Source organism: Xenopus laevis, chromosome 1L, assembly GCF_017654675.1.
Source record: "Xenopus laevis strain J_2021 chromosome 1L, Xenopus_laevis_v10.1, whole genome shotgun sequence".
Taxonomy (NCBI): domain Eukaryota; kingdom Metazoa; phylum Chordata; class Amphibia; order Anura; family Pipidae; genus Xenopus; species Xenopus laevis.
Window position 1 is genome coordinate 117,874,658 of NC_054371.1, and position 19,861 is coordinate 117,894,518.

General features: G+C 37.3%; 1 protein-coding gene across 3 annotated transcripts in view; it reads right to left on the reverse strand.

The window, feature by feature from the left end:
• Positions 1 to 19,861, reverse strand: part of susd1.L (sushi domain containing 1 L homeolog) — a 57,776-nt gene that overhangs the window by 21,020 nt on the left and 16,895 nt on the right. For 2 of the 3 annotated variants that reach the window (XR_005961185.1, XM_018256374.2), the window contains exons 4-15: positions 19,660 to 19,809; positions 19,355 to 19,507; positions 18,455 to 18,634; positions 17,673 to 17,852; positions 16,943 to 17,122; positions 16,008 to 16,187; positions 13,806 to 13,903; positions 13,515 to 13,698; positions 11,876 to 11,973; positions 10,740 to 10,926; positions 10,144 to 10,238; positions 8,731 to 8,953 (exon numbers count right to left, since the gene is read on the reverse strand). Coding sequence is in view for 2 of the 3 variants with exons in the window: in XM_018256374.2 (XP_018111863.1) it covers positions 8,731 to 8,953; positions 10,144 to 10,238; positions 10,740 to 10,926; positions 11,876 to 11,973; positions 13,515 to 13,698; positions 13,806 to 13,903; positions 16,008 to 16,187; positions 16,943 to 17,122; positions 17,673 to 17,852; positions 18,455 to 18,634; positions 19,355 to 19,507; positions 19,660 to 19,809 (1,908 nt within the window). In the remaining variant the exon portion in view is untranslated. Of the gene's footprint in view, positions 1 to 1,678; positions 1,821 to 8,730; positions 8,954 to 10,143; positions 10,239 to 10,739; positions 10,927 to 11,875; positions 11,974 to 13,514; positions 13,699 to 13,805; positions 13,904 to 16,007; positions 16,188 to 16,942; positions 17,123 to 17,672; positions 17,853 to 18,454; positions 18,635 to 19,354; positions 19,508 to 19,659; positions 19,810 to 19,861 lie in introns of those variants that run through there. The other variant, XM_041562576.1, reaches the window with a different exon arrangement.

Sequence of the window (19,861 nt, forward strand, 5' to 3'; positions counted from 1 at the left end):
GTGATCATATAACTGATTGATATACAGGTATAGGATCTATTATCCTGAAAGCTTAGAACCTGAGATTTTCCAGGTGAAGGATCTTTCCATAATTTGGATCACTGTTCTTTAAGTCTGCTAATTTCATTTAAACATTAAAAAAACCAATAGGATCATTTTGCCACCAATATGGATTCATGAAGCTTAGTTGGGATCAAGTACAAGCTACTGTTTATTATTACAGAGAAAAAGGAAATCATTCTTCAAAAAAAGAATTATTTGTTTATAATAGAGACTAAGGGTGATGACTTGGAGCTTTCTGGATAACAGATCCCATATCCATAATTGTGAATGCAATGATTTACCTTCCCACCACTTCATACAGAAAAGGCTTTGCATCAAATAAGGAATCAGCTCACATGCCACAAACCTTACAAAGATCATGCTATGCCCTTACTATTGATTTTCAACAAAGTGACCTTTAAACAAGGCATTGATTTCTATTAAACTTCTGAGCAGTTTTTCTGGGTCAGATTAACATTGTAGAGGTAGATTATTCTGATAAACATTGTGTGGGAACAATAGTCCTCAATGAGAGGGATTTTCTACATGGTATCACAGTATGTTGTTCTTCCATTATCAGGATTTCAAAGTCCCAATGAAAGAACAAGGGCATTATGACATTTCAAGGTGTAGTTGTTGCAAGTAAATGGATATTAGCAATGCAGAGAAAAAAAAGTTGTCCTTATATAGAGCTACTACTCGCTGTGCAAATGGGATAAGTACCCTGCACATAAAAATTACCCAAATAACACCAAGCCACACAGAATTAGGTGGTGAGCGGCTGCAGCTTTATTTCTACAAAAGGCGGAAGCCTTTATAAACTCAGCCAGGAGCCTGCATCAATTATTTGTAATTACACTGTTTAAACAACCTGCCTCCAACTACAACAATACTTCTTTTTTTTTTACTTAAATGATGGGAAGGTGGGAGTGTCTCAAGACTAACTCAAAGTCAGCATTACCTCTTTGCTTCACTGCCTATTTATACCAAGCCACCTGACTCAAGCTGACCATTGGCCTGCTAACCTGCTCTATTAATACCACTTGGTTCCCCAGCTGTCTCCTAGCTTGTTATTAAACTCTTGATTTTACACAGCTTCCAGGGAAGAAGGGAAATCATTTGCCATTTTGGAAATAGAAAAAGGGACACAAAGATTTGGTGTGTGTTTGTGTGGCCACACCACCTAATTACCATGTTCATTTTACAAAATTTCTGAAAGTCTGAACACATTTCTGGGAGTTTTAGTGTCAGGTCATTGCAGTTTTGCTAATGAAGATGAATTGCCCTTTTAGCTGAAAGTTGCAGTTTCCCCAAGATACCTGCTTATCTTAAATTGTTTCTTTGCTTATCTTAAATGTTACAAATGTATCTAAGTACACCTGCCACGTATTCTGGGCTCCCTGCCAAAAGCCAATTAAGTTTTAGAAACTTTGTATCTTTTTCTGGCTGTTCAGGAGATACAAGAGAGAGTGTCCGGACATTTCACTAACAATCCGAGACTGTGGGTTGAGCTGTCAAAAAGAGGACAGTTAGGAGGTATGACTTACCTGACACCCCTCGCTCTGTAGTGTTTGCTGAAAGAACCTCAGGCCGGGGAGTTTTCTGCTGATAGAAGCACTGGCCCAGGAGGTTCCTCCAGTGAGCACCAAGGAGCGATCCGCTTCCTTCTTCTTCGCTCTTCAAATTTCCTGGGGCAGACATATGCACAGTAGAACAAAATAGCTGTCTTTATTGTTGAAGTTTGGTTTTTCGCTCTACTGCGCATGCACATCCACGAGCTGAAAGAGGAAGCAGAAAGAGGATCGCTCTGTGGTGCTCGCTGGCTGAACCCTGGGCCGGTGTCGTTTTCTGCTGGTAGGAGCACTGGGGTGTCAGGTAAGTAAATACAATCACTTGGGGGTGCCTAACATTTGGCACCCCCAATTGGCAAATTACTTTCCTTCTCCTTTAATGTTAGATAAAGTATTTCACTGACCTATATTTTTATATATAAGTTGACAGGACAAGGAAATGTAGGGAAACAGAGGGTTAATTCCCCTCTGTTCCTTAAAATGTGAAACCACATGTTGGGAAATCCACTGCCTGTGAGCTATAGGGTCTACCTAGAGTCATGGGAGGGGCTGGAGCTTTTGTACCAGTGCAGTATGTCTGGCAGCTACCTGAGGGTGTCACAAGGTGTTGCTGCTGCACTACCTTTGGATATATAGGAAAGCCATGTGCTCACATTGGCCATTCCTGCTTTTATTTTCACTGAGAGAGGATGGGCAGAAGCTGCTCCAAAAATGTAAGGGGAAAAAGCTGGAGGAGTCCCTGGATGGCTGGGGTGTGGCAGCCCCAGGCCTGGGAGCTAGACAGGAGGGTCTGAAGCTCCTAAACGCAAAACTGGACTATGGAGAGTGCTGGGGGCTATAGTTTAGCTGGAGGATAAAGCAAGTTGTGTGCTCAGCTAGGAAAGTCTGAAACTTCTGAGGATGTCATTGCTGTGGATGCCTGTTCCAGCTCTGTGTGAGTCTACCCATCTGTGTGAATCCCAAGGGTGAGTTGTGCCTGAGGTAGGCTATAAAAAGAGAGGATCCAGCGTGTCTCTTGTGTGTGGAGGCTATGATAGTGTGCCTGCTACTTGGGAGTAAATACCTTTGTCCAGCTGGAAAGGTATTTGGGCAGGTAGGGCTACCTGGGAAACTTAAGAGCTCTTTAGGGGAAAAGGGACTAAGACTCTTAGTCTTGGGGACTTTGCCTGGCAAGGAGGTGCCAGGATTGGACAGCATATATTCCCAGGGTAGTGGGTCATTGATATCATGCAAATGTATATTTTATTTTGCCTTTAATCATGCATTAAGTTATATTTGTTACACAGAAATTTGTTTGTTTGAATGTTTTCCTAATGGGGCCACCCACACGTGTATTCCCGGATCCCATCAGGTAGAGGCACTGCTAAGAGAGGAAATTCCCCAGTACCCTTTCACCTTGCAAAGGGGACTCAGGACCTGAAGATAGTAAGAATGTACAACCTTGGCACCAGTGGGGTCGCCAAGAGGGTGTTACAGAAATTAATTGTAAATGTTTGCTACAAGCAAAGCAAACAACTGCTGGTTGCTATAGGCAATTGCACTTGTGCACATCAGTACCTGTGTTTGCAAATCAGCCCAAGGAGGGGTATTTGTATATCAAATGCTGTTCAGATTCTGTGATTTAAAACACTGTTTACAAGCACAAAAACAAGGGCGAACTGCAATCAGAGCTGAAATGATCAAGCAGAATAGAACCCAGAGGGAGGGCAGCTGGCACAAATCTTACTCTTCTGTAATAAGGGAAGCCTGAGCAATGCTCTTTCAGGACCCTGGAACTTTCTGTCCCATTACCAGCTAGGAACCCATTCTCTTTAGACTTGGTATAAAGAAGGTATAGGCAAGGATGAGGCAGAGGTTGCAGCAATTATATTAGTTGCAGCAAGTTATAGAAGTAGAAAAACAATTGGAAAAAGAAAACAAACGACTGGCAGTGATTTCTAAAGAGGCTTTGGCAAAGAACTGATAGGCAAAATTTCCAGGTGTTGGCGTTCTCCTGCTGCTGTTTATTGCGACAAAACTTGACGAAATGCCCACTGTTGCCACAGTTAACAGTAGATCTTGGTTGCAAGACATAAAATATCATATGCATGCTGTTTCTTTGAGTCTTTAGCTAAATGTTCTAGGGTTGTCTTTAGCAGTGTAACGAATACAAGAATCAATCTTCCTGCAACCATCTATAGAATAAATGCACAGCTCCATCTAGTGGGCAGTGATGCCAACTGATTAAAAAAAAACATTCCACTACAGCATGCTAAATTGTAATCCTTCACAAGCAGAAACCTGTTTTCTACCACATTTTCTACATATTTAGAATAAATGTTAAATGTAAATATGCCATACATGTAAAGCTTCTGTATAAACTGTATTTTGTTCTTAATTCCTTATTTGAAAAGCAAAATGTAGAATAAGAGCAATGGAAGAGGATTGCAAATTATAAATCAGTTTAAAACTATATGACTTTACATTGCTCACCTGTCTCCCTGCTTCACAATTCTAATAGAACAACACCACACCTGTTCTGGCATGTTCTTATTAATTCCCCAAAACCAGAAATATAAAAAGACCTTTGGCTTGCTTATTCCAGATTAGGAGCTCCTTAAACTACTTTCACATTTTTTAATGTATTGTCTGTTATTTTTTAAGGTGATTCAAGGTGGGGTTTGAATGACACATCTCTGTAGGGCAGGGTGCAATCACAAAGGCAAGGGGTGTCTCTTCTCATAGCATCATATGTAAGAGCAAAGTTAGAGTTCACCATTTGATAAATACTCTTTTAAAAATCGAATAGAAAGTAAGTGAAGTGGTGAGCTGCAAATTTCACAAATCTGCTCAACAGTGTCTCCTGGCAATATGAACAAAAGTGTGATGTGCAATGCTCATAAATGTATGCAAAGTGCCATGTATTTTACTCTAACGCAGTGCTTTTTAACTAACATTCAAGCAAAACAGCAGGCACCTACTAAATGGAACATCCTGCAATGTACATGTTTCCAATGTGCTTATAAGCATCCGCATTCATAATTAATGTGCAAACTGTGTTTTGCTGTTGTTTTTGCCTCCTCAAGGCAAGAATTAACGCTAGGGCTCATAGTGTGTATAAACAAAGGAACCTAATTGTTATACTTCGCACTAGAACCTGAGACCAATAGTCAATTTGTCCTGCTATTTATTAGTAGTAGAGACCTAATTTTGACTGTCACTGCACTGTTAGATGCAGAAACAAAAAGAAGAGCCTATCTAGCAATCGTCTTTTATTCAGTTTGTAGGAAAACTTGTGAAACAGGATTTTGAAAGATTTCAGTTTTGAAATTGCAGGTTTTCATGATTCGTGAAGTTTATGCTGAAACACATTTTCTAAATACATGTAAAACAAGCCAAGTGAGTCTCTAGTTTAAGCAGTAGCAATTGTTGAGGAGATGGGAGGGAGCAGCGGCACGAGTATCGAGGTGGAAGAGAGAAGAGCATTGGTGAGCAGAGGCATGTAGCAGCAGTGGCAGGGAGATAGAGAAAGGAATTGCAGAGCAGAAGGCAGTATGTGGCCAGGAGTTTGCCTTGGGCATCCATTTGTGTTGTAACAAACAAGGGAATGTTGTGCTCACCACTATTTTTTAAAACCATTAGGCGGGGGTGCAATGAGGCTGTGACCACAAAATACATATAGACAATTACAAGAGTCCTCTGCACTCAACCCATTATCAATATATTTAAGACAGAGACATTTTGTGCATACTGCTACTGAAAAATGCCTTACCCTTTAAACAAAACAGGGATTGTTTGTCCATATATTGCAATATATTTAAGATGGCCAACTACATTTGCGTTGGCCATCTCTGATTCTTTGCTCTTGAGCAGACAACATTATAGGCCTAAACTTGACCAATTTCAAGTCTTGTTTAGGCCCAAAAGAATGTCTTTTTCCTTTGAACATGAGTGCAAGTACTGTGGTCTTTTTTTTCAATCCCAACCAATGCAGTATATTTATATTCCAGCCTCTCATTCAAACTATTGGACCCTAGCAACCAGACACCTGCTGAAATTTCAAACTGGAGAGCTACTGAACAAAAAGCTGGAAATCATTCAAAATCCAAAAAAGTTTCATTTTCAAAGTGCAAGGTTGATGATGGGTAAATGCCTCTGAAATCACTGTGTGATGTGTATGCATAGCATGCAACCTAGTTGCAGAAAAACCATTGCAGCCTACAGGGTTAGCAATCAATTATGTGAATACTTTATAAATTACTTCCAAAAATGCGTGTGGGGACACAGTTGCATCTATGTTTGCCTTAGGCATGCCCCAATCCTGCCTGCTTAGTCCAATAGGTGCTTTACCTGAAACACCTACTCTTAATATTTAGACTATTGAATTACCAAAATCAAAGTGCATTAAGTCTATTACGTAAACTAAATCAACAGTGAAAAAGCTGCACTTTAGACCTTAGTAATATCAGTATAGCTTTACACGTTACCTATAAGGGTTTATAAGGGCAGAGAGATACATGGAGAATGAAAAAATAAAAATAAGTTGTAATGCTGTGTGTTTAAAGTACAGTATGTACCCTTTAATCTGGCTCTTCCTGTTAATCTCAGCTATTCTCTGTGGTTGAGATGTACTGATGATAATGAATGATAATGAATGATATTAGTGTTTGGGTACAGTTCTAAGAACACAACAGGATGCTCTTCACAGATAGTGACATGAAACTTTGCTGTGTGATCAAAATCCTTCTGATACCATTTCATACCCTGGATATAAAACCTTAATGTATAAACCATTAAAGGAGAAGGAAAGGTTAACACTAAGTAAGCCTTATCAGAAAGGTCCACCTAAATATACCAGTAAACCCCCAAAGTAATGTTGCTCTGAGTCCCCTGTCAAAGGAAACAGCACATTTCTTTCCTTCTATTGTGTACTCATGGGCTTCTGTATCAGACTTCCTGCCTTCAGCTTAAACCTCATTGCCCTGGGCAAGAGCATGCTCAGTTTGCTCCTCTCCCCCCCCCTCCCGTCTCTACTGTAATCTGAGCCCAGAGCAGAGAGAGACTCAGGCAGGAAGTGATGTCACACCACATTAATACTGCAGCTCCTATCCTAAACAAACAGAGAGTTTCTAGAGCTTTTTACTCAGGTATGGTAAAACATTCTACAGAATAAATATAGCATTCTAGCTTGCACTATTGCAGCTAATCTATTGGCAATAAAATGCCTCTGTAGCTTTCCTTCTCCTTTAATATATATACATCTTTTGTGTAATGTTGCCCTCATGACACTTTTGTGTTTTAAGTGCACTTAAAAATATATATTTTTAAGATTTTATATTAGCCATATTTACACTTCTAAAATTATGAAATGTATCCTGAGCACCCATCTGCTGCTTGGCCAGGGTGATAACCAGGCAGACCAGCAAAAGCTAATTTCTGCTCAAAGGAAGTAGGGGTTATTTATTTACTAAAGATGTTGTGTGCACTTCCAGACACAATTGGCATGTTTTTATGCCTACAATGCAGCTTTTTTTCCCCAAAATTACAGCATCATTGCAGTCTCCAGAGTGAGCTGCATCTGATACAATTGCAATCAGTGCAGAAAAATTCAAGAGGTTGCGCTCCCGCTTTGATGCAGGGTTGGACTTGGTCTTGTGGGCACCTTTACCTCCACCCCAGCCCTATCTCAATAAGATAAAAATAAGTTGCGGAGGGGGGCAGGGGGGTTGCAGTTGGGATAGGGAGCGCAGAGGCGGAGGGAGGCTGCGGGTGGGGGATGGGTTGGATTTATAGTTACTTTTAGTGATGGGCGAATTTCTCCCATTTCGCTTTGGCGAAAAATTTGCGAAACGCTAATTTTGATGCCGGTGTCCAAATATTTTTGACACTGGCGACAATTCCGATGCTGGCGACAATTCTGACGCCCATTAAAGTCAATGGGTGCCTAGAATTGTCGCCGGCGTCGGAATTGTTACTAGTTACTTTTCCCTGATTTCATAGCAATTTTGCGAATTTATTCGCCAGCAGTGAAATGCGGACATTCGCTGCTAATTCGCGCCTGGCGAATAAATTCGCCCATCACTAGTTAATTTCTCAAAAGTGGAAATAGATTGTAAGCACTTCTAGGCAGGGTACTCTTTACCTTTTGTGTTGGGTATTGTCTGCTTTGTATGTAAATCTGTATGTTCAATGTATAACCCCATTTATTGTACAACTCTGTGGAATATGTTAGCACTTTATAAATACGTGCTTATAATATAGTGTATAATGTACAACCTAATGTAAAATATAAGCCACTGAGACATTCAATGACCCTATAAAAACACGATGCTGAAGGCCAAATACTTTTATACAGGTCATGGAGCTCCATGTTCCATATTTATTTTCATATGTACAAACTAGAAGGGTTATAGTTCCAGAACAGAGGACAGGTCACATATTTTGGAGAAGGGGGAGTGAAAGTAAGTCCTAAAGGGGCTGTTCACCTTTGAGCTAACTTTTAGTATGATATTGAGAGTGATATTCTGAGACAATTTACAACTGGTTTTCATATATTATTATTTGTGGTTTTTTAAATTATTAAGCATTTTATTCAGCAGCTCTCCAGATTGCTATTGCTATTTAAGCAATCTGGTTGTTAGGGTTCCAATTAACAACCATGCACTGATTTGAATAAGAGAAAATGAATAGAGGAGGACCTGAATAGAAAGATGAGTAATAAAAAGTAAAAATATCAGTACATCTGTAGTTTTACACAGCATTTGTTTTTAGATGGGGTCAGTGAGCCCTATTTGAAAGCTGGAAAGAGTCAAAAGAAAAAGCAAATAATTCAACTATAAAAAATAAATAATTCTTATTTCAGTCTCTTGTTCAAATCCATGCATGGTTACTAGGGTTATTTGGGCCCTAGCAACCAGACTGCTGAAATTGCAAATGACAGAGCAGCTGCATAAAAAGCTAAATAAGTAAAAAACCACAAATAAAAAAATTAAAACTAATTGAACATTGTCTCAGAATATCACTCTCTCCATCATAAGATTTAACTCAAAGGTGAACAACCGCTTTAATATCCCAGTCATTTTTTCCCACCCTAACAATGACTCCAAGGCTTTTTGTATTCCCATCAACTAGAACTTACCAAGCTCTTCAGTTATGTTGTATTCAGTTATATTGTATTCAGTTATGTTGTATTCAGTTATATTGTATTCAAGAGAAGATGGGGCTTCTGTCACATGTAATTGTTGTTGCTTGTCGGTTGCCGTCTTAAAGCACAGCTCAGATGTACCTTGGTCTGTACTGATGTTGAACAGCAAATGCTGGGGATTCTGATTGGGTTGGCCCTTTGCCTCTTGCATATAAATCTATTGGAAAAAGTATAAAGGAACCAAACAGAAGCCATGTTTAATTATATTAAAGCCTAGAGGTCTGTTGCACTGATATCTAAGGCTGCAAACATTATTTTAACTTGTCTTTGTCTTAATCAATATGTTTCCCTTCTTGTAAACACATTAACATCTGCAAGGGCGTATCCTAACTGTACATTACCATTGATTCATTTTCTTCGCATGAAAACATATTTACGCCTGAAAATAATGTTGGATCTTTTGCTAATTAGATTTATGTAATGTCTTAAAGAAACAGTTGCGGTAAAAAATTAAATATTGAAAGCAATTGAAAAAAGTATTTCTGATTAACAATCTGTAGACAACTGAACTGAAAAAAAGCGTTTGGAAGGTGAATAATCCCTTTAGCTTTATTTACTGCCAGTGCACGCGCAGTCACACTAAAATGGATTCACGGTTGTGTGCGTATTTATAAATTTGATGTAAAACTGTAACAACTTTTAATATGAATTTGCAAAACGGTTACATTTTAAACCGATTTTTAGAAACTTTAAAAAAAGTATGTTGTTCATTTAAATAAATGAATAAACACTACATTAAATACATACTTCTACACTATTAAAGGGGAAGCAAACTCAAAAAGCCCCTACAACCCTACCCTATATAGACCCCCTCCCTCCCCCCCAGCCTAAGTGTTACCCCAGGCAAATGCCCCTAATTCTTTACTTACCCCTCCGTGCAGATTCTGTCCAGCGAAATTCACAGCAGCCATCTTCTTCTCTTCGGTGATCTTCGGAATGAGACCGGCGGAGTGGCGCATGCGCAGTTGGAGCAATTTTCTGTTTTACAACAACTGCGCATGCGCTGCAATTCACGAAAATTGCTGAAGCCCCGGTCCCATTTAGAAGATTATTGAAGAGAAGAAGATGGCACCTGTGAACTCCGATGCCCGAATCTGCACCAAGGGGTAAGTAAAGAGTTAGGGGAATTTATTCGCTAAAATTTTTTTAGGCTAAACAGAGGTATGACTATTCTTAAAATATTGAAAAAGGATGTCCCTAGTAATGGCTAAAGCACTAAGCACGTGAGCTTTGTTTACCTAATAACAGAAATGAACAGAAATAATAATAAGAATAATAAGAAACATTTGTCAGTAATTTCTCAGACTACTGTGCGAAAGAAATATGTTTAGCAGGTCCAATACTTACTCTGTAAATCTCTTGCAACCCATTATTATCTATAATTCTCTTCCACCGCAAACAAGCTTCCCCTGAAGGTGCTTCTCCGTTGATATCTTCACTGGCTACAACAAACAAGGTTTGGCAAACATGAGCACATGTGTTTCGATTTGATTCCACATGAAATTAACTTCTTGCAACTGATAATAAGCTGTGAAAATAAAGAAGAAAGCTGCCCTCCTGTGTTTATTTTTGCATTAATAAAATCTGAAATTTTTCCAAACTAATGGGTTGTTGAAATTGCAATCTAGGCTGCAATATTCCCCTTAAATTATGGCAACATCTCTTTGGTTTAGTTTAAAGGTATCACTCCTGAAATATACTCTATATATAGTAAATATACTAAATATTTAAGCTTGATATGCCATGCAGACCCTGTTTAGACAGAGTAACACTGAATGTGAATTGGTGTGCTAAAGGTACATGTTTAGTGTAAAACACAGGGACTCTATATGGTAATTCAGCCCAAGAAGTAAGCTGCAAAATCAAGTTTAAATGTGTTATAAAATGGACACACATAGCCCCTATTCTAAAATCTTCTTTAGCAACTACAACCACGCACTCACCATGCCCTGAGGTATTAAGAGAAACAGATGAAGAGAGTCCCGTAGAGGATTCAGTAACATTAATAATATATTCTTCCTCTGATGGCAGTTTTAGACATAGCACTGGATTCCTACTGCTTGTACTGAACTTAAACATTATGTTCAGCAATATTTTGGGGGGATTCCCAACATTCCCTTTTATCAGGACCTAAAAACAGCAGACACAGTGTTAATGCTCACAAAAAAGTAATAAAAATAATAATGAAGGAATGTATGTGACTTATTCTCATAATATTATATTGATTGCTTAGGACAACATAGGGAACATTTCCAGCTTTACTATATAACCTTGACCATGCCCTTGCTCTGCCCCTACAGGTGGTATGAAAACAGGGGAAGAGGAAGCCAGGTCTTGAGAACAGTTCACAGTGTTTATTGTGTGAAAAACAAGAATGTGGCAGTGCATTATACGCTGTTAAATATAGAAGGAAAGTGCTTAAAATAGTTGAGTTTCAGGCTGATTTATTGAAAATTTCTGTAAAAATCCTACTAGCCCTGGCCATCTGCTCAACTTCCAGCTTCCTCCTTTCCCAGGCTGTGCAGGGGAGCTGGCATCACTCAAAACACTGTAGGATAGGAACCAATCAGCAGCTAGGCTGACCTGATAGGGAACTGAAGCCCGTATTTGCTTGTATGATTGCAGGGCTGTAATTAGCTATCCCCCTCCTACTGTGCTTCTGGCAGTAACAGTTAGGACACGCCCATCTGTCATTCGAAACACAGGACAGGGACAGGAACCATAGCAAATCTATTGGGAGCTCCAATAAAAGGGCCATTTTTGAAAATAATTTTCATTTTTAGCCCAAAGTAAAACCAGCACCATATATTACTCATTATTGCCTACAAGATTAGGGTTTTTTTTACTTACCCTTTATGTTTCCTTTAACCCTTTTAATCTGCTACTGCTGGTCACACACAAGCAGATAATGTTAGCCACTCTGGGCTATTTCTACCAAACATTACTGAAAGGAAGGCAAGGGGCATTCTGGCAGCAACTTCTTACCAGAGATCCTAGTGGCTGTTTTTTTCCCGTATAGAATTAATTCTACCAGATACACTATATCATGAAGGAATAATAGCACAGGCCCAGTCCTTACATTGTATTCCTCCAGATCTTCTTCAGTTTGTCTAGAACTCTTTGCCCACTGAAGACATGTTGTATTGAACAATGTAATTTTTCCAAATCTCTTCCTCACTATGGGCCATGTAAAAACATAATCAAAAACATAAATTTACCAGAATATATTTGTGTGTAATTGATTTGCAAATATCTTTATCTCTCTATGTATATACAGGTATATGTAAATAAATATATCTCAACATGATAATGTATGAAAGAGGCAAAGACGTTCTCCGCACGGCCTTCTTATCAGGAATGCTTCAAATCCTCCTTTGGGTATACAGCTATCCCAATATCAAGTAACAAATTTACAAATGAGGAGAGCACTTCTCAGTAGCAAAAAACACTGTGGTTGTGTTTATTTAGGGCTACTACACGACATGTTTCGGGTTATTACATACCCTTTCTCAGGTGTAACAAAAACAGAACAAACAAGGCTATAAAAGCCCTCCCATCAAGTGGATAATTAGCCAAAGGGGCATGCTACCAATTACATTGTTAAAATCAAACGCAAAATGATCCCTTAAAATGCATATATAAGAAAGTGTCCAGGTGTCCATATCTATCGACATAGATTGTGTTTTAAAATCTTCTACGTTCCAATCAGTGCTGTGGAATAATATATAAATACACTCTATTAAAAAGGATTAGAAACCATAAAAGGCCTTGATCATGCAGGCCTTGAATTTACATCAACATAGATGAATAAAGTGTATGGTAAGGTTTGTTTAATGCTGATATTAAGTGGTCAAATTAACAAATCAGATGTTTCTGTCCATAGCAGGTTAATCAAAGTGCGATATCAAGTTACAATTTGATCTGATACATTATGTGATTGTAATACATTGTTTCGACAGATAGGATACGAATAGTATCAGTTTTAGGATTTTATGGTTTCTAATCCTTTTTAATAGAGTGTATTTATATGTATTTATATATTATTCCACAGCACTGTTTGGAACATAGAAGATTTTAAAGCACAATCTATGTCGATAGATATGGACACCTGGACACGTTCTTATATATGCATTTTAAGGGATCATTTTAACAATGTAATTGGTAGCATGCCCCTTTGGCTAATTATCCACTTGATGGGAGGGCTTTTATAGCCTTGTTTGTTCTGTTTTTGTTACCTGAAACATGCAGGGGCCCATTTACTTAGCTCGAGTGAAGGATTAGAGGAAAAAAACTTTGAATTTCGAATGTTTTTTTTGGCTACTTCGACCATCGAATGGGCTACTTCGACCTTCAACTTCGAACTTCGAAACAAACGATTCAAACTAAAAATCGTTCGAATATTCGACCATTTGATAGTCAAAGTACTGTCTCTTTAAAAAAAACTTTGACCCCCTAGTTCGCCACCTAAAAGCTACCAAAGTCAATGGTCATATGTGCCTTTAAAAATCATTGTATGTGCTGCCATACTTCACAAGCTTATAACTAATTAGTAACATGAAAAATAATTCGCAAACTCTAATGGAACAGTGTCCCAGTGACCACATTATCATAAAAAGAACATATTTTTGCATGACTTTAATATGAAACTCAGTTGAAATTCAGTTAAACTCTGTATTATAATGTTTTATCCTGGTTGAGTTTTTTTTATTGTTACCTACTAGCTGTTTCCAACGTTATATTTATTGATATTTCCTGCATCTCCGCGAACACAGCTCTCATTATCACCATGTACTTCTTTCCAGGAAGAAGATCCAAACACCGAAAACTATTGTTTGTGATGAACTCAAATATGTTTTCCTGAACAAATCGTTTCTGGTGCCATCGTTTTCCATGAATGCTGAACTTTTAATTAATAAAAATAATAATAAGGGGGGGGAAGCATTTAATTTGTATGTGATTTATTTAAGCAAATTATAATAAATTAACGACAATGAAAACATCCTTCTTACCTTATATAAGATCTTCCAGTCTGTTATTTCAGAGCTTTTTCTCCACTTTAGACATGTTTCATTGAAAATAGTCACGTTCCCAATTATGGTTTCATTTACTGTAATGTACAGCAACATTTCTTAAATATAATTTTAGACAACTATTACAGCATTTAGTTACTTATTACAGCATTCGGTTCGATGGGGTAAAATTGTCCCCATTTTAGCCTACACATACCAAATGTGTTGCTGGAACACCATGGAAATTGGCAATGACAGAATTAAACACTACAGTGAGGGGCAGACTTATTAAGGGTCAAATAGTAAATTCGAAAAATTATGGTGTCAAAATTTTCAGGTCGGGACTATTCAATCGAATAAAAGACGTTCACATTTTCTCTTAAATAACCTCCCATTCGAGTTGTGAGTATATTCAAATTTATTAAAGTTAAAAACCTTCACATAAATTCGACCTTTGATAAATCTGCCCATTAAAGTAGTGTATAGGTTTTTGCAACAGCAAAAAAGTATATTTGTTTCTCAACTCTATATATATATATATATATATATATATATATATATATATATATATATATATATATATATATATATATATATATATATATATATATATATATGATACAGAACATGAAAGATCGCTCAAGCTCCCCACAAATATGAGTACGCGTTTCTGGATTGTCTCCCTTAATCATAGGTATATATTATCAGCAAACTGCTATAATAAAGCCTTTTCCAGAAGTGCCGTCCAACATTTCAAGTTTGTCATATCTATATATATGATAGAAGTGTCTTGTGTAATATGTACAAAGAAAATTTGACAAAATAAAAAAGGTGTGTAACTGTATCTTTCGATTGGTGCAGTTTCAAAGGAATTATCTAAATCGATCTGGTGATTCTACTTTTGTTTCCCCTGGATTTCACTTTCATTTTCTTTTTATTGCTAAAATAGTCTTTATTTTAGTATTTGAATATTGCCTTTACTGTGTTCCAAGCATCCACAGATGCTAAAAAGGAGGGGTATTAATAATGATACACAGGAACCTGCCTTTGCAAAATACTAAAGTCATAATAGACCCTGGAGGATGCTATCTGATGCTTAAAGGGACTTTAAGGGATAAACCATTGACAGTAATGAATATCTATTCCCTTAACAAACAGAATCTGAAATTTCTTTGCCCCAAACTGACCAGAGGGCCAGAACCTAATACCAAATATAATTATAGGAGGGGACTTTCATTTGGTTCTTTCAGAACCATTCATCCCAGTCCCTGAATATTCTAAAAAAATCCAAAACACAGAATGGGCTAAATCTACAGTACATATACTTAATATTTAGCATCCAGCTAGACATATGGGCAGATTTTGCAAAAATCGCAAAACATTTTTCTCTCACAAGATCCCACAAGTGAGAATTCCCAGTTCACTTGCTCGCAAATTTTATACTAGCATCTATCAGTTCTTACATCAATTTTCTCAAGAGTGAAGCGAACTTTTCACAATTTGTGCAAGGTTGCAGTAGATTTCTACAGTAACTCAACACAACAATTCTCCGGAATGTTTGATAATTCTTGTGGAGTAATAGAAAGCTTTAAATGTAAACCCTGTAAATGTACCCTCCCCCATTTTTTTAATGGATCCCATCTCCTAACTACAGCATTACTATCTACTTTTGGAGTCTTGGTTCAGGCAAATTATGCATAAATGAAACGGTAAAGACAAAATAAGAATAATAAGCACAAAATAAACACTTGCCATATATATAGCATATATAAACATTCAAATACATACCACAAGTTGCAGAAGGCTAAACGAAACAAAGGCATAGTATAGGAGTAAATAAATCTGCAGAAGTTTTTCCAGTTAAAAAATAATGCAATAATGGATAGGGTAAAACTTAAATGAATGGGCAAAATTGTTCCAAAAATGTATGGTTCCGGTCAGGTTAGAAAATGGTATAACATTTTTACAGTGAAGAATTGTTTACATATAATTTCATTTTCTTATTGGTATGTCGCCTTTTTGTAGTTTTTATTGGCCTCCATATATAAGCATGCCATTCATGGGCAAAATGATTGCAAGACTAAGTCGTAAATTAGATACTGTGACTTTCCTCATGCTGGAGAGACCACATTCTAAATTAATGCTCACTAACAAAATATAAGTCTAAGTGGGTGGAAATATTATTGTCAATAATAAATGTACCTTTACATGTGACATTTACATCTTCCCATTTTCCATTTAAAGTGCATCTTGACACACTTCTATTACTAGGGTTGTAGAAGCCTCGTAGACATTTGTATTCCACTTCACTTCCAATTTTTGTAGATCCACTCAAAATAATCTGTGCATTGGAAACGGAAGGTGGCTGGCCACAGTTTATTTCTTAAAGAAAATGACATTATATTAAGAAATGATAGGGCCAATGCAAACTGTTAATTTAAAAAAAAAAAAAAAGAAGGATTGTGTATGCAGGCAGATGTTCATGACTGGTCTCTGTCTACTGTGACTGAACTATAATAAACAATTGTATTACATGTTACTGTACTGACAATGTTTACTATGCAATGTGTAAATTTAGTTTTAAAGGAAAACTATACCCCCAAAATAAATACTTAAGCAACAGATAGTTTATATCATATTAAATGGCATATTAAAGAATCTCACCAAACTGGTATATATACTTAGGTAAATATTGTCCTTTTACATCTTTTGCCTTGAACCACCATTTCGTGATGGTCTGTGTGCTGTCTCAGTGATCACCTGACCAGAAATACTTCAACTCTAACTGTAACAGGAAGGAGTGTGGACGCAAAAGGCAGAACTCTGTCTGTTAATTGGCTCATGTGACCTAACATGTATGGTTTGTTGGTATGTCTGTGTGCACAGTGAATCGTACGATCCCAGGGGGCGACCCTTATTTTTTAAAATGCCAATTTTCTATTTATGACTACCCAATGGCACATACTACTAGAAAAGTATATTATTATGAAAATGGTTTATTTACATGAAGCAGTTTTACATATGAGCTGTTTTATGCAATATCTTTTTATAGAGACCTACATTGTTTGGGGGGTATCGTTTTCCTTTAATCCCTGTTCTCAATAAAAACCTGTCTTGAGCAAAAAAAAAAACTGTACCTTTACATATAAGGTCAGCTCCATTCCATTTTCCATTTTCATTACATACAGCAGTTCCAATACCAGTCTGCTTGACATAGCCAGACATGCACTCATATGTTACGGTGTTTCCCAAAGTAGTGTTTACTGCAAGTCTTAAGGAAGCATGCTGAATGGATGGTGGTTGGCCACAATCCACCACTATAAATGAATAAAAACAATTAGACTGAAAATGTTATGAAAGCATTTCAGCCATTAACCTCCAGAGACTGAGAAATCATTTGGTATTTCTGGTACTCCCTGTGTAAGAATACACTAAGCATTTCTAACTTTTATGATTGTTTAATTCCTGATTGTTAATTGTTCCTTTGACACTGACACAGGTTGGGATTATTAGACATAACTGAAGAGCTGGAGAAACTATATTTTGGAGCTTGGTTGCCTGAGTTTGCAAATAGATGTCTTACACAAACTTGACCCAGTAGTCAATTACAGGGCATCAGGCAAACTTTCCAAACGGTGTATTCTTTTGGAAATGTATTTAACATTATCTTTTTTAACTTTTTCTTTTTTAAGTAATTTGTTTAACCTCTAGTGATTAGGAAATATAAAAATTGGTGAGGTCAAGTTTTCCTTTAGCTGGGAGAGTAGTATGAGAGTGTGATCTACTAGCATTGATCTGGGATATACAGACCTTGGTCACGTAGTCAGCCTAATAAAATAGACTCTACGTACATTATACGAGTCTCACCTTGGCATGACAATGCAGCTGCCTCCCACCTTCCATTTTGTGTACATCTTGCAATGCCATTCCCACTGACGGGCTCATATCCTTTCATACATCTGTATGTCACATTGCTTCCAAAGGTGGTGTTGTTTGATGAGTTTACTAGCATATTGGGCATGATTGGTGGTATACCACAGTCTATAACTAGAAAGGGAATTGCATGCGTGAATCAAAAAGCATTTGTTATGTTAATTCCATGTTCTGACTGCTCCATACACAAAATGAGGCGTTTTGCACATTCATGTAATGCTACTGAGTCATGTAATATGGGCCATGGGACTATTTTTAAAAAAAAAAAAAAAAAAGAGGAAACGAATGAGGAAACAAATGCAGATGAATGAAAACAGCCACCAAGTGACAATGATGTCTCTAACAGAGGAAACAAAAATAGCTAAACTAAACACCCAGGAACATAATCCAGACAACTGGGCTTTTAAGGTCTGGCATACATTCATTTTTGAATGTATCCAACAGAAATATTAACAGGTAAATGTATAATTATTTTCCTTGCTCTGGCTTCTCTATCTTACTGAATCAGCTGCATTTTTAGTCTTGCCAATTTTTTTAGTACCCTTAATTATTGTCTTGCATAACCAAAGGTGTAGTATTATCTTCCCCTTACAATTATCCAAGGTGATGATTGACATCATTGGGGGCTTTGCCAGTACAAATGAGAACAGAAATCAAATGATTGATTCATAGAAATTAAAACGTGTTACTTTTCATGCTCTGCTGAAGACACCTACCAGTGCAAACAAGACTGGCTCCTTTCCATGTTCCATGAGAGGTGCAGATGGACATGGTGTGTCCTAAATTAGCAGTGAACCCTGTGTCACACCTGTATGTCACTTGACTTCCAAAGGTAGTATTGCCATTTAGATCCACTTGAGTATGCGGAAGACCAGGTGGTTGTCCACAATCGACAACTAAGAATAAAAGTTATATTAAAAGTCTTGGCAGAAATAGCTTGCACAAAATTATTCCCATGATGTGCAGTTACAAATATCTCTTTCCTGTTTGGATATTGGATAGAGGCTTATACCCCGTAATCTAGTGGTCTGATCACTGTGATCCACAGGAGTAGTCAAAACTGCCTTCTACCCAGCAACTGTGTCCCATTTACATGAATGGGAAACTTAACGTCTATGGAAGATACAGGCATTGTGAAAATCACTCTTGAACATGAAAGCAAGTATTTCTAAGAGTCCCCCTCTATGGCATAAGCCTTAATGGTACATTTATTTCAGAACTACAACATGAAGCACCATTTGTTCTATTATAATAATGGGTATTCCTACAACAAGTTCGACCACTCTAGATTATTGCACCATCATAAAGTAAAAGAGCTTGAACCATATTCTGTTTAAATAATATAAAACATTGAATTCTATATTTTGTCTTGTTACTAAAAAGAGTAGACTGCAGAATGTTGTTCTAGTCTGTGTCCAACCTCAGGACCCAAGTTGATGCACAACTGAAACTGCATTGCTTGTCTAAATTTGTCTTGTGTTCTACATCTGCTCTGTTCTATCCAGGAAATAAGTACCATTGGTACATAGATGGATTTTCCCAAAAATAATAATTTGTCTTTTTTTTCAAATTATAACAATTTACAAACTGTTATTTCATTTTGAGCATTTACCCACCTGAGCATAAATTCATGCGATCACTTGCTTGAAATGGTTCCGTGCCATTGTTCAGTGTATATCCCTCCATACAGTAACACTCATGGCTTCCTGGAACATTTTTACACTGTGCATTATGTCCACAAATGTCTTCTGCTTCACACTCATCAATATCTTTGCAGCGCAGATCCAGGAATGAGAAATATGAATGTTATATATGCAATAGTATATATAAAATTCTCTGTGTATTGCTAATGACAGCCATCACTACTGATCAATTTTATTGGAAACTATTTCTTTACAAGGTAGGACACCGATCTTCTTACCTACGCAAGCTTTGTCACTGTTGGCCTGGAAAGGTTCTGTTCCATTTTTCAGTTGATAACCCTCCATGCAATAACACTCGTAGCTCCCTGGGATATTTTTGCATTTTCCCTTATATCCACAAATGTTCGCTGATTGACATTCATCAATATCTGCTCATATAAAAGAATAATATGTATATAGTAGATGTATATAGTGCAACTG